The following is a 15,861-nucleotide window of genomic DNA, read 5'->3' as shown; positions in this document are numbered from 1 at the left end:
ATGCTTTTGAACCTAAGTAGGAGTCTCATACGAAGAATGATTATAAGAGGACATGAAAAATTGTTGCATAACTGACGAGAATGAGAGCCAGATTTCAGTTACAGGTCTGGTCTATCACCAAAGTTTTAAACTGACCTACTAATTTAGGAAAGTCAAAGTAAATCCCTTAATTGTAAAATCTGGAAGAGAGAAAGAAAGCTGATTCACACCTGAAATTGTGTGAAGATCCAAGAAAAAAAAATCCACTACTGGGCACTGAAAATAACTTCCAAAATCGTTTAACATACATTATAATTTCTAATATTTGAATTTCATATTAGGTCACTAAACTCAGAAATTTACCTCAGCTATACTATGGATGGTATTTACTGATTTGACTGCATCCTGATCATAAATGATGAAGTTACATAAGTGACAGGTTTCTTATTATACTAATGATAACCACTCCAGTATCTCGCATACTGAGAATGAAGTTTAGGTAAATCCTTACCAAATACATGAGTCCACTGACTTCAATTAATTTGGCCCATGAACATGAGCTACAACTTTGCCTAAAAAGCCAGCTGTGTTATTTCATTCTGCAAGCCTGCAAATAAAATTTGAACTTTAGTAGATGGGTTTTAGGAAGCCTAATGCTTACTACTCAATTCTATCTAGTGCTGCATCACCACTGTAGTAGGGATTGACTTTATGTTCTCATGCACTCTCAGAAAACACAGCTGTAGAACACACACTAGTGAGAGAAAAGGCCAAAAAGATTTTGGTCTGCATAAATTTTTTGTACAGTGCCTGGTTTAGCTGCAGCTACACGTAAGTCAGAAGTATTATCTTATTTCCAAATCAAAAGAGCGCACTTCATAGGAATAACAGTAACTAGAAATACATGGAACCAGAGAAGACAAAACGGTTAACAGCATCAACAATGAAAAAAAAACTTCCTCAGTATTGACCAAACAGGCAACATATCTAACAGAATTTAAAGTTAGATTCTAGGTCTTAGCTGCTTCCACCTGTTGTCAGTTATCTTACAGTAAATCCATGACTTCTGTATCTGTTTTGCACAGTAGTCTTCTATTAGAATCTGCTTTTTTATATAGTACAGGAGCCAGTTCAGTGTTAACAACTAGAGCAGCAAACACCATTCTTCAGTGGCCTCTCCTGCCATTGGTATGCCTTGTAATCTTTAACTCTTACGGGTAGTTAGAATGGGAGTAAGAATCTAGCCAAGATTAAGGGACTATGGTATCATGATTGATCCAAATTTCACAAAGTAAAATAGGCAAGATGATGAGAAGGAAAACCATAGCAGAAGTTCTGTTGGAATAGATCTTGAAATTAAACAAAACCTCATGCCAATCAGATATAGTAAGACGCCAACTGCAGTTTCCAACGTCTGTGGCCAAAGAGTAACTCTGGCTTGAGTATCATGCCATGTCTAGATGGATGAAAGGGGATATCATAAAAATAAGAGTGATAAGGATAGGCACTAAAATCAGTTACAGCTGTACTTATAAGACGAACTTGCAGCTGCATTTGTTACTGTGAAAGAAAATAGGTCTGTTTATCAAATTCAAAACGCAAGCCTGCTTACAGCAATAGAGGATAGCCAGAGGCTGTAGCAAGTGACAGATGTTATTCTCTACTGTCCTTCAAGCAAGCATGCTGCATTTTCTTTAGTGAACAAATGCAATTTGCTTTTGTTCTCAGTATGAAATAAGGAGTTTGAGTTTCTTCTCTGGAGAATATTAACCCTAAATAAAGCCTGCACTTACCCTTTTAACTGGCTACTAGAGCTCTAGAAATAAAAGGAAACATTGGAAGATTTTAGGAGGTGCTGAACATTTGTTTTGAAGTTTTATTACAAAAATATATTTGCAAACATACAAAATTTTGGATGAAAAAATGCTCATTCTTAAACATTTATGCAATAACTTAATAACTGCAAACATACATAGGTGCTATAAAATCCATACCATACCAAAAACGTTAATGATGCAGTATCTACATTTATTGACTTAGAACTCTCTCATTCTGGTTTCCAGAAGTCTTTTCTGAAGCCCCCCTTCCCCATGGTCTTCATATTGAAAGAACATGCAAATGGGTACAACTGGTGCATCCACAAAAGTGACAATACTCAGAAATTACTAAAAGCACATAATGTACATAAAAAACCCCTAACTAACCATATGCCCTTACACTGAATAGATAAAAATAAATACACCACCAAATCAGAGATACTGTAATTTTTCCAACTTGAAGTGAAAGGAAGATATTGCATCTTAACATTTTCGTAACATTGCCAGACAAAATTGAGGTGATATATATTGCACACATTCCTCCTGTTAAGATATGCTGTACAAAGCAACCCAAATACCTGGCAAAAAGGTAGCTGATTTGTTTAGAATACTTTTAAAAACAAGAAGTCCCAAATTAAAGTTTGCTTTCAAAAATATTTCAGAAATTATATCAGTGACTACATATGGCATAATGGGTTTCAGAAATATACCAAAATGAAGCAATTAGAAATGCAAGCAAAAATTAGATACATCCAGCAGCAAGAGTTTAAATATTATATTGGTATTTATACACAGAATTAAACATTTTATATGAAATCAAGATGAATCACTTGTTTTGTTTTTAAACTTTATTCAGTCATTCTGCAAATCTTGTTTAATTTGGAAAGATATACTGCTTCTAAGTTAATAGCTGTTAGGCACCTTTCATATAAACTTTGCATTATTAAATGACAGTAGATGAAGTCTAACTACAGAACTGAAAAATTTTATTTTCCTGAACAATTCAGCAGCTGTAGGTTTTAAAACTGTCTGGATTAGGTTTGAGTTTGGGGTTTTGTTTGTTTGGTTGGTTTTTTTTGTTATTTTTTGTTTTTTCTTTTTTAAAGTGACTTAAGGCTAGCCACAAAACACACACTTAGATAATACAATTAATTTGGAGAGTATAGTCTAAACTAATAATCTTTTAATTCTCAGAACTAATAGGAATAGGTAAAATCCCAGTAGTTTAAAAAAAATAAAAATCAATCACTTGAAAATGGTCACAATAATTTCCTGTGATGACCCACAGTAACTTGCTACACACTAGTTATCCTTACATGCGGATAACACGAATCAAGCACTTTGATAAACTGGTAATTTTAGATTTATACAAAAAGCTAAAATAATCAGGGAAACAGAAGTTGTTAAATAACAGTCCACATTTAAAAAAAAGTTCAAATTTTACACTGTAGTTGAGCTGCTGTTTCACAATACAATCCTTCATTAGAGTTTCATCTGTTAAACCCACTACTCCGGCACTTGTCATAAATCTCTGTGGTGTACTGGATAACACCTAGGTTGGTTACAGTGTCTGTTTGCTACACATAGAGAGGTCAGAACAAACATGAGCAGGTGTTCAAAGATGAACAGGTTTACTTGTTGTAAAAATGCCTGCCTAGTAACTATGATTTCAACTGTTTCTCTTCCAATTCATTTTGAAAGGTGGGGGACCGAAGTAAACCAATAATGTATTGTTACTAACACACTACAAAGCCAGAGTAAAGTAAGGATCTGCCAACTACTTGTGGGGGTTCCTGGACAGCTGGAAACAAGGTTAAGGATATGCAGAGTAGAGTTAAACGCTTATAACAGCACTGCTACTCTGAACAGTATTACTTTTGTCAACTGTATATGACTGAAAAACTCAGAATACAACTCCTTCCTAGCATTTCTATAGATCTTTGGATATGACTGTATTTAGCAAACAGTACAAATATGCAGTATCAGCTTCCAGTATTTTTATCTTAGAAACTTTTATCAAATCTTTCTTTGAAGAAAACAGAAGCTGTTAATAAGAAGTAAGAAGTTACAGACTTCATCTTTGCTAAATCCAGATGAAGAGCAACTGTTTGGTTTAGATTACCCATTTTTGTTCAGAAGAACTGCTCATTGGTTTGTCCCTTTTAGTTAAACTTTTTCTAAAAAAGCCACAGAACATATTAGTTAAGATCTTAGATCTAATTTGAGTCTCATTGTTTATGCACATACACAGTATTATAACTCCAGAATTTATGTAGGAAGCTCCTATCTTCCTTAACAAGGCTGAGTTTATATTGCTGAATTCAAATGCTACCATTAAAGCCAATATATTTCTTGATGAATGTGCATGACACTAGCATCCTTCCCTGAATCTTGCACATTTTTCTAACAAAACACTATATATTTTAACTGGAGACACTGAACTCAAAGACTGAGAAGAGCTTTTCAGAAGGCAGGTAGTGCTAAACAAAATATATTTTCCACTAAAAAGCTATTGAAAAAACTAAAATACGTAAAAATGTAAATATTTGTTGTATCTAAAACATACCAATTTGTGAACAAGTCACAATTAAAGCTCAATTACTAGTTTCCAATGAAATGACCATGCACCTTGACTGCAACATTAACTAATCCTTAGGATATATATACATACATATATGTTGTAAGGAGTCAAACAATGTTTTTCTTCATATTTCAATAGTGCTTGAGGGAAAAGAAAGAAGCAGTGCATCATAACTCACTACAGATTATCTTTTTACTCAATAAACCAAAACTTTTCTACTGGAAAAGCATCCTTTAAAACTACTATTGCTGAAGAAAGTTGGGACCTGAAGTCTTATTAATTACCTTTGCATGCCTTTAAGAAATAAATACAAGCCATGGGTAAACCAACACAGCAGCATAAGAAACTAGAATTAGAAATTTTCTGATTTCAAATGGGAAAGTATCCAGTTAAATTCTTACATTAGTGAATTACTCAATCACATATAAGAAGTGATAGCATTTTGCTTAGATAAGCTTCAGACAATGAAGTGTGCACTACCAACATAGGGAGAGGCCAACAGAAGAAAGGCATGCATTTGTGGCCCATCTGCATAGTTTTCAACACTGCAGTTCCAACACAGCTGAGGAATGACATGGTCCATCCTTAAGCTAAAAGGGAAACAAAGTATTTAAATTATATTTAACACTGCTGGACAGGAAGAGGGCCTTCCAGTGGCGGTCTCCTAACTATAAATTTAAAACAAGAAAAATTCAACATGCAACAGAACTACTCTGTGGCTTAAAAAGCCCATTACAATCACTGAGGATTTTGCATATTTCAAATCTTGCCATTTTAGAGAAAATGGCCTTACTCACTCGGATACCTGTTTAATGTCAGTGATGTAGAAGCAAGTAAGATTAATGGAATATTTAAAAGATAAATTTGTGTGCATTAGCTAGATGCTGTCAATGTATTGAGTAAATCACATTTTTAAACCCTTTGTTAAAGATCCAGCTCCAAAGGCCTGCCTGGCTTCCAGATCCATTCTTTGCCCACACCCACCGATTTAATCACAAGGTATTTTGCTCTCCTTTTCATCAGTCCTTCAAACTGGAATTAGGTTCCCACAACTGAATTTTGTTCTGTTGTGGTGTAGTGTACTGTACTATGTAATTGCTGGTTTAAATAGTATTGAGCCTGTAACCCTTGAACAGTGAATACAGCTAGGAATGACAGCCAGAGCAAACACTTGCACATTCACTTAATGCTAATGAGAGCTCAAATGCAACTTAAGTCCCCTCCCCAATAAAAACAAAGGTTTGCTGGTGATGATCACAGTGAAAACCTAGATCACTTCTGAGAACATTACTTTCATAAGTATTTAAGGAATAGTCTTTCCTCACAGGTTCAAATTCAAGACATTGAAAACTAAATATTCTTTTACAAAAATATTAGTTTTATAGATGAGGCATAATTGTTTTTAAAACTGATATATTTTAAGTAGATTTAGCTTCAATTATAGTTTAATGTTGTCTGTATTCTTGGTTAGGACTTGCAAGTAGACTTCATGAATAGTGCTGAGAAAACGTGAATCGTTCTGCATGAAAAAAACAAACAACATATTAGAAACATTAGCAAAAAGATGCAAACCCCCTTTAATTTAATGCCATTGAAGTCGTGCATAAGGATTCCTTATAGTGCTAGCTATCTGAGAGTTAAGGGAACTAGCTGCGCACTTGTACAAAAGGCAATGCTTTCAGACAACATGCAGACTTTGAACCATGAAGCTGGTAAGAGCTAGAGATCACTAAGCACACTGGATGCTCAAACAACCAAAACAGGGGTCACTAGGTCAGCCCTGGCTGCATAATTTCACTTCACTCCAGAGTCCAAATCTTAGTCTTAGACACAGATAATTCCATCCTGTGTACAGGCTCCCAAATCAAGTCTGCATGAGTGTCAGAAGTAATGTCATTTTTGTTTGTTAGACCAGCCTGAAAGGGATTGCAGTGTGTTATACAAGAATTCTCATGTCAAAGCATGACTGAGAAGTGAATCAGTTTAATCAATGGACAGTATTTAGAAATATTTCTTGAGTCTAATTCCTTCAAATGCCAAGTTTACAAATCTGGTATCTCTTGAGCTAGCTTGAAGATGTAATACTCTCTTTACAAGATCTGCACAGCAAATTTGGTATCCTGCTTGGAGTGCTGCACAAGCACTCCCATGCTGCGGGGTATGCGTACCATGGCCTTCATTCAGCTCTCTCTCTATAGAAAGAGAAAACTGGAGACAAATATTCCATTCAGCTCTCTAAAGTCACCACAAAGACGTTCTTCAGACTACTGGGTGACAATCAGTGCCCTATGTCTCTAATGAAAATAAGACTTCTGGCAGTTGAGCTCAGTTGCAAGACTTACAAGTAGGATAGTTTAAATCTTTAAAGAGAAAAAAAACAAACCCCAAACATACACACCAATACACAAAAAGGTTATGCAAAAAAGGAACAACACAGATAAATCAGGCAACCTAGCTAATGATGGGATCTGGGAATGGCCCTTTTTGGTCCTAACAACTTTATTACTGAGAAGATACTGTTTTTAAAATTTTAGACTTGCATTTTGGGTGTAAGCTCTTCTAACATCAGCATGGAGGGGGCAAAAGACTCCTGATTAACAAAGAACAGTTTGTCATTCATGACAACTTTGTCACAACAGTAGAGGTCAAAATTATCTCAATGTATGGCCACTCCCAATGTCACAGATTTAACTCAACTTTTTAGTCCCTAGAAACAGCAGAACCAGAACTTTGCAATTTCCATTTCAAAGTCACATACTTTGTTTAAAGATCAGGAACAGCTCTAGGGAACTGTAAACAGGAAAGCTTTCCTTGTGAAAGCAGGCACACTTACAGAGACAACAAAACCGATCCCCCCAACCCCACACCAGGGTTTCTACTAGTGCAAGTTTTTCCTCACTTGTCCACAAAGTCATATGGATGTGACAGGACACATCTGACGTACAGCTCTGTCCTGAGTCCTCCATCTTGCAACCAGAAGGAGTAAACTGTGCCATACTATGTGTGCAGTGTGAAGTAACCTACTCCTTCCACCAGAAAGGAACAACTTTTGTACTGTCTCAGAGAAAAAAAGAGTTACAGGGGTACAGAATTTCTCAGTACTGGCTACTGTACTTGGAACCCCATCCCTCAGGAATTGAACTCTGTAAAGACAGGACCTTTATTAGATGTATCAGTGCTTCTTGAAGCTGAGACCTACTGAGAACAGTAGGAGGTATAGTCTGAATTTCTGTTGTTCCAAGTGTTAAAGGTGAAGAAGAATTTGCTTTATTCTCCACTTCAGTAGCTTTTGTAGCTGATTGCTGAAAAACACTAGGAGACAAGAGGATTGAAGGTGTTACTGTAGTTGTGGCTGTAACAAACTGCGGAGGAGCAACCTGTAAAAGACCAGAAAATTAATAAGCACCATGTCCAGTAAGAATGAATGCTGTTATAAAGTCTGGAGAGATGAGCATAAAAAAAAAATAATTGTTGCCACTATTATTCAGTCAGATATTACAGAACAGCTGCTCTTAATGAAGACTAATAATATCAATAGTAATTCTTGTTTTAAAAGCTGAAGAAGGTAATAGTCTTCAATATTCTCATACGCAGGCTCCTTCCTCATGTGGTTGCTACCTTCCAGAATTTTTGATACATGAATAAAGTAGAATAAAAGATGAGCTTTACACTTAAGTAATCAAAAGGAGCCTGTAGTTGTTTTGCAGATTATTGAATTTACAGAAGGGCCAAGTCCTGATTCCCACCCCCCCCCACCCCACCCCCTTCTGTGGTGTCCAACAAATGCACTTATAATTTGAAGTATCTCAAAGACATTTAAAATGACTGATGAACTATAATTAAAGCACTGGGGTACACTGAAATATTCTAAGTACATTTTCCCTTGGAAGGGGAGATGGGAATATTCTGAGGACCATTTCCCACCGCATTCTTCCACAGGTCTGTGTCCATGTCATTACAGAAATCCACACACTGCCTTTACCACTTTTCCTTTCAAATGAATTGCGAATGTATAGAAATACTATATTTGCATAAAGTGGACGTGAATAAACATTAGCTTTGAGCAACCCTGACATCTCCTGGTAACTGCAATTGTTATTCAGTATGATAATCTACATCTTGCTCAGCTTCCAGAATGATCAACATGGTAAAAAGCAAATAATCAAAAGCAAGTAAGACTAAATGTGCTATGCAAAGATGTTTGATACGTTAGCAGAAAGAGTTCCGTTTGGATAATCAAAAATCTTCAGAAGAAAAAAACTGCAAAGCCATCTAAAATTAATGCATATACAACATCATCAACAATGGTAGAACTAGCGAATCGATTTTGTTATAGTCAAAACTGCGAAGACTTACAGCATGGGATTTCAGCTGAAGATAATGTGTTTAAGCCAACAAATGCAGTTTACCACACAACAGTCACACTTCTCTTAAAATTCCAAAATCCATGTAAAACGCTTTTGTTTAGGTCATTATTTACTGTGTCATGAACAAACTGTATAGCTTGTCTTATAGCAGGCCAGTAGCTAAACCGGCATTTTACTTTAAGCAGGACCATTTTTACTGCCTTCACAATCAGATTTGGTCATGCTACTAAAACTGCTTTTATGTAGTGCAAGTTGGACAGGAATGAGGCAATTTAACAGATTTGAAAAAAGGAGGGGGTGGATGAAGGAAAAGTATAATTAAATTAGAGATGATATCCTGAATACATAACTAAAAGGCAATTAAAACCAATTCTTGAAGACTTCACTATTACCAGTTATTTTTTTTTAACTGCAACCTGAAATTTTATATTGGCATTGTTCTGAACTGTTATTCAAAGGTAGTTCTAACAATGTTAAATCTGTATTTAGATTGTTAAAACTTGCTATTAGAAAGTTTTACAGAAACAAATGCTTGTTATTATTTTCTTCCTCTATTTTCAGTTTTTTTCATAAAATACAAGTTATCTCAGGAAAACTGAAAGAGACAGGCAAGGAGTGCATTTTATGCCTCTGGGGTGCTTAAGATTGGGCTAAGACTAATACTATAGCAATAGTACCACTTGCTTACAAGATTAAAAAAAACCAGTTCAAATGGTGCAAACTCAATGTAAGATTGCAGATCCAAATATATATTCTCATTTCTTCATTAGGACCAACAATAAGAGGCACAGTACAACAAAAAAGTGTACACATACATAGCAATCTACAGAAACTCCCCCTTGCTTCAGTACAGCTTGTTTCTGCTTCGGAACGGCACTTTAAATACGGTCAGTGGGCAATGACGACTTGAGATAGCAACTGCCTACCTCAGTTTTACCCTCCCCCCCCCCTTTTTTTTTTTTTTTAAGAAAACCAACAATTAGTAGAGGTACTTATTCACTTACTTGACTTGTTATAGACAAAGTCTTTGGCTGTGGAAATACTTCTGATTCCTTGTTTTGTTGTACAGTCTAAGTTAAAAAGAAAGCATAATTCACAAATTAGCATCCACAGCTCAATTTCCAGTAGTGGTTCTCTGGTTTTATGAAAGCACAAAACCACAAGTTTCAATAGATTTTAGATGTAATTCGATCCATTTTGTAAAACTGATGTAATCAGTTGGGTTGGAAAAAAGGAAAGATTTGAATTTGTTTTGTGCTTTCAATATTACAGCAAACCTGTAAAGCCGTAACTTCTGAAGAAAGACCAATACAGTTAAAAAAATTCTAAACATTAAAAACACTATGAAGGGAAGAGTTCAGTACCTTGTAATCAGTTTGGTAAATTGCCAGGAAGGTTAAATTCAGTATTTTTTCTTGGAGTCTTATCCAATCACCTTCACAAAAATTAAATGCTGTTTTCTGCTAGAATTTCTGAAGTATTTTATACCTTTACAAACAGCATCCAGATTCTTCTTTAGTCAGATTTCAAGACTATAATATAATTAAATTCAAGCATTATAAAATATTAGAAAAGACAATAAAAGGCATGCAGATAAGTACTTTAGTAAATTGCCGTGGCATTCTTCAAAGGCCTTGCTATAGCCATTTGAAATACCTCTTTGCAACACAGCACTGGAAAATACCCTCAGCAAAAGATGCTACTTAGTTTACTTGAACTGCAATGAAAACACTTGGGGAATTGATAGTCCTTAATGACAAAAGTAAAATTAGCTTTATGAAGTGGTAACAAGCAGAAGATCAAATTCTTTAAGTCTAATTACACAAGAGTTAAGTCTTTTGCTAGTTTGAGAGTGTATTTGGACTCCTGAGAATTTTGTCTAATGAAAATATGTACATACAATGAACATGGTGGAAGGAGACAAACAAGGTATAAGACTAGCATATGAAGAGCTAATTCCCAAGGCTATGAAGCAGACATTCAATAAATGCAGTCAAGGGCAGTTATGGACAAATCCAGCCAGATTTTCTGAATGCTCAAAGATGCCACAATCTTCAGTTAAACTTGTACCACAGTTTAGTAGTACAGAAAAGAAAAAATACTGCTCAGAATGTGCAGCTCTTTAATACCAGATCAACACAGCTGCTCAATGTTGTACTTGGACCTCCTCCTCCCTCTGCAAAATTAATCGGTCCAAGCACCTCAAAAAGGTGATCATTAGTGAGATAATCCCTAGCATGTAGCAGTCACAGCCTTCTTGAGAAATTTTCAACAACAGCAGTAGATTAGAAATAAGGTAATTAGTCAGCACAATGAAAACATACCCTTTTCTTAAACATTAAGACAGGGATAACTTTTCAAGCAACACCTGAAAAATACAGGGTATTCTAAAGTAATCCTCAGGACAAGTTACAGGCTGAAGAGCTGAGCTTTTGATTGTATCTGTTATGAGCAGGTCATCACCATATTCATAGCAAAGAGTAGCAGCTGGCCCAGACAGGGCTAACAAAGATCTTGTTAAAACCAGTGGCAAGACTGGATACTAATAAGCATTAGGAAATTCATACAGATGTAGCTGTAAGTAGTTTTGTTTGGTGTTTTTTATTCTTGCATCATCACTGTAGCCAAGATGCAAGAAGACACAATCAAACACCAGCTTAATCTACATGAGTGTAAATAAATTAAAATAATAATACAACAAAACAAAGAGAAGTCTTTGGAAAACCTCAGAGGTAGGCACTACAAAGTTACTCCCTTTGGAGAAAAAAGAAATCCAATAACCCAAACTCAATGTCTTTACTACTGATGTAGCCAATTAAACAGCAGAGCAATGCTAAATGATAGGAAATAATTTATAACACAAAGCCACACACATTAACCTTACAGACTAGCAGTGACATTTTCACCTTGTCTCTCAAAACATATTTACTGCTTTGGCCTATTAAGGCACAGACAATAGATTCTCCTCCAAGCAATAGGAAGTTTAAGAGGTCCTTTGTAACTGATACTAGGATAAAACAAACCAAGGTGATCAATTAGACAAAATAAATCAGTTTATGATCCATTTTACTAAATAACTAACAATATCTCAATGTAGCCTACAGGTATCCACAGCAGAAGGGGGTCAAAACTGAAGGAGTACAAAACATCCAAAGCAAAATAACCAGAAACACGAAATTGTTAACTTTGTACTTTCAAAGAAGGTACAGGCTAGACTGCCACAGCATCAACTCTCATAATACTGATAAGTCTGTAACCTTCTACCCCCTCTCAGATCATCAGTTCTTAGCAGTATTTTTCTGACACAAGTACAGATGAATTCTTTAGGACTTATTCATCCCCTAACAGCACCAGCTTGAAAAACCTCCTCCTCTACAGACAGGTCTGTCACTGATAGCAGATGCTAATGATACAAAACTAATGGAATTGGATTTCTAAGTTTGCAATTCAATCGATATCACAGAGTGGAAGTTATACATTAGCCTTTTAAAAATAATGAACAACAGCACATTTTCCAAGGGAAAATACATGTAGTCTAAAAACAGTCTAAAACTTCACAGATACCTGAAGAGGAGAGATTATCTTGCTGTTCAAAGTTGATGGTTTACTGTGAGATTCTTTGAAGCTTTCTGGTGTTGCAAGTTGGCCAACCGAGGCAGAGACGTTTGGTGTTAAGGAAGTCTTAGTGAGAGACTGCTGTTGCATTTGGTCATGCTGTGGGGTCAACCTGAGTTTCTGGAGAAGATCAACACTTGTATGGGATGTATTTGAGACAGTTCCTGTGTTTGTTGATGTCAAGGGTGCTATAAGCTGGCTTTGGCCAGCTATTAGGTTTTGTGGAACGTGGTTCACTTCAGATGGCGGCTGATTCACTAGTGGGGATATCTGCTTGGCAGCTTGCTGCATAACTTGCATTATACTGTTGTTTTGTTTTAGGCCAGGAAGCTTCTGAGCAGGGGCAGCTTCCATTGTCGAGGCTGAATTAAGAATAGGGCTTAAACGAACTGAATAGCTTGAAACATTTTTTATATCAGGCTGGGAAACTGATGCTGGAGGTATTAGCATAGGTGTTAAACATTCCTGCTGATTCAAAGGATTGGCACTGGTTTTAACACTTGGACTTTCAGATTTCCCTGGTGATTGTTGTATTACTGTTGATTGGTCAAAGGAAAAAGGCAAGAGCAAACTGTGCTGCTCTCTGGCAGAGGTGTCAGTCTGCAACTTCTCCATTCTCTCTGGATTGGGATATGGAGCTGCAGGCTGTTCCTTTGGTACAGAGGTTCCAAACAGTTCCTCCAATGTCAGATGCTTCTGCCTTGACTGAAATGGCTAGAAGGAACGAAAAAGTAGGTTTTCGGTTTAGAAAAATATACCCGCTGTGCATCTCACACCGTATTACAAGTTCAATATAACTATGAAACACAACTAGGTCAAATGAATTAAAAATACAGTTTTGATATCAGGAGTGTCCCATTTATAGGATTTATCAAATCAATTTCATTTACAAGGAACACCCTGTCTACATAAGCTTTACCTCTCCAGCCTTCTATGGACAGACTGTGCACTAGTAGCAAAGAAGGGGGAAGGTAATGGATTCTGTCCATTAAGATCAGCCCTAAATACATGAGGCACTTCAGGGGATGGAGGGGGAAAACATATGTTGACCAAATCCACATATAATTTACAGAGTTGGAAATAATTAAGTGTCCTAAAAGATGGGAAAGGAACAGAGAAACCTAAAGGTAAACTGATCTAGTAATACATGCCTAGTCAGTTTTTCTCACCCTTTTCTTTAACAATGCAACAGATGTTGTAATAGGTACAAGAATCTGTATAAACCCAAAGATATGTAGACATATCTCATTGAAAGGTGTGTTTATATACACACACAGTTACATCTACCAGTTCTTTAGTCTCTCCCAAAAATATACATCTAGCCTACACAAATGACATTGTTGGGGAAAAAAAAATTATCTGATTTTAAGGATATAATCTTAATATTTTGCTGAAAATATTTAAAAATTTGTTTCACTAAAGAGAAAAGAAACAGCTATTAACATCCTTAATCTCAAAGTTCCCCTGTTTTTTTTGTGGTTTTTTTTTTTAAGGTTGCACAGGACCAGAAGTTATGTAAAACAGCTGGACTAAAATAAAACATTCTGTTCAGAAGACTGAATGGCCTGCAGCACAATTCCAGTGTATTCTGATGGTACATCTAAACAAAGATGCTGTTTTACAATGACAACTACTGTACCATGACATTGTTATGCTAGCTCCAATTTTCTTAGCACAGGTAACAGTACTGAAGGCACAGCAGTACAGATAGCATGCAAAAAAAAAACCCTCGAGCTTGAAATCATATTGACTTCTGCCCAGGTTACTGATCTCTACTGCCATTCTTGTTACTAATTTTTAGCTAGCTTAAAGTCAGGCACACTTTCATTTTGCAGCTGAGATATTCTATAGTTTATAAACCTTGTTAATTATGTTAGGAATTCTTCCTAGAAAGTTGTTTTTACTTTTCTCCACTGATCTTGCTGATCTGGAGACCTGTCCTTCAACTGTAAAGATTCCATTAAGAGAAGAATCTCTATTCCATCTCATTTCAAACTCAGCTTTTCACTTCAGTATGATAAATTGGCTAGTTTTCTTTCAGTAATACATTAAAATATTCAAATAATAAATGGAAATCTCTACCATGCTCTGATCCAAGTCTGACTAGCTCCTTATGTGGATATAGTCTCAAACACAAAGTTAACTTCCAGCCTTTTGCCTGTCTCATCTCTAGTCAAGGTATATTTTGATCATGTCATCAACTTAGGGTGTTACAAAGACCCTTATCAGCAGGGTTCGCAAAAATGCAACATGATCACTTTACTTGATTGGAACAGAGTGCTGCTCAAAGCGTTTCTCCAGAAATTATTTCAGATATATTGAGACATGAATTAGCAGTTAGAACTGGCACCATAAAGTTTTTTTTCAGTGTTCTGGTTCAGTTTTGCCACTGACTTTCATTTTCAACTGCCAATATAAAAAACTTGAACTTCAGAGTATCACATAGAAGACATTTATTTTTATTCCCAAACCTATGATACCTTTAGCATGCAATGCCACACAAGTGTGGCATTTTAGAGCGGTTTAGTAATCTCACAGTACTTATATGTACACTAGTTCTTCATTTCACTGGTCACCTGTTTCAATTAGATGAAAAATACATTTTTACAGTTGAAATAATGTTTTTCCAGTAGTCTTCCAGTTGTCCACATTATTAAAAATGTGATTAAGAACAAGCACATTTATGATATAGTTGAACCGTTACCTAGCTTTACAGATTTATCTCTTATGTTACCCAATTTTTTCCAACATCTCTGAAGCTATTATTTTAAATAGCTCAACAGATATGCCATTTCACCTGTTCTATAAATTGACTGTTTCCCTTTAATTACTTCAGAGCAATTTGTTGTAATCTTTTCAATTTTTCCTTTATTAGCTCTTTGATTTCTGTTCTGCAATTCCACGTGCTGTCAGGTGGGGCACTTCAGCTGTCTGCGTACAGTCTACATGGGGTGACCCAAAAGAAAATACCTTCTTTTAAAACAAAGCCTCAGGCAACCCTGCTGCCAGGTCTCAAGATCAGGCATGCAGCTAGCAGAGGTGGCTGCCAGGGGTCAGTCTATCACTGTGCTGATCCAAAAGCAGAGATGCTGCTGAGGGGGTGGAGGGGGCTGTGATAGGAAGTAATCCCGGCAAATGCTCCACCTCTCATTTTAATTCATTAGCTGTTACTTCCCCATCCCCTAAAAGAGATTCCTGCTTCCTATACCCCAGCCTTGTATGGGAAATTACTACCACTACTACAAAGTAAGTATTTAGTTTGCAAGTATTAAGTGCAAGGTTGCACACATTTTCAAAGGGCATTTCACTTTTCAGTCACGGTGGTTTATTGCATCAGAAACACAACAGTAAACTGCGGCAAGGACGGGAAGCAGGTCTTGCAGCTTTCCTCAGTGGGGGATCTTCTGAGGAGAACCACTGCTGACCTTGCCGTGCCCACTGGGTGGCACTGCAAGCAGGCCCAAGCTACTGAGGTGTTACCGGGAATTTAGTTATTGCAGAA

At 36.3% G+C, this 15,861-nt stretch overlaps 1 protein-coding gene across 3 annotated transcripts in view; it reads right to left on the bottom strand.

Moving 5' to 3' along the window:
• Nucleotides 1-1,837: 1,837 nt before the first annotated feature.
• Nucleotides 1,838-15,861, bottom strand: part of DCP1A (decapping mRNA 1A) — a 38,556-nt gene continuing 24,532 nt past the window's right edge. For all 3 annotated transcript variants that reach the window (XM_074914222.1, XM_074914223.1, XM_074914224.1), the window contains 4 exons: nt 12,309-13,073; nt 9,749-9,814; nt 7,536-7,754; nt 1,838-5,896 (listed from right to left, as the gene is read on the bottom strand). In XM_074914222.1, the coding sequence (XP_074770323.1) occupies nt 5,816-5,896; nt 7,536-7,754; nt 9,749-9,814; nt 12,309-13,073 (1,131 nt within the window). In that variant the 3' untranslated portion in view covers nt 1,838-5,815. The remainder of the gene's footprint in view (nt 5,897-7,535; nt 7,755-9,748; nt 9,815-12,308; nt 13,074-15,861) is intronic.

Source organism: Athene noctua, chromosome 10 (genome assembly GCF_965140245.1).
Source record: "Athene noctua chromosome 10, bAthNoc1.hap1.1, whole genome shotgun sequence".
NCBI classification, from domain to species: Eukaryota; Metazoa; Chordata; class Aves; order Strigiformes; family Strigidae; genus Athene; species Athene noctua.
This window is presented reverse-complemented; position numbering and strand designations above follow the sequence as displayed.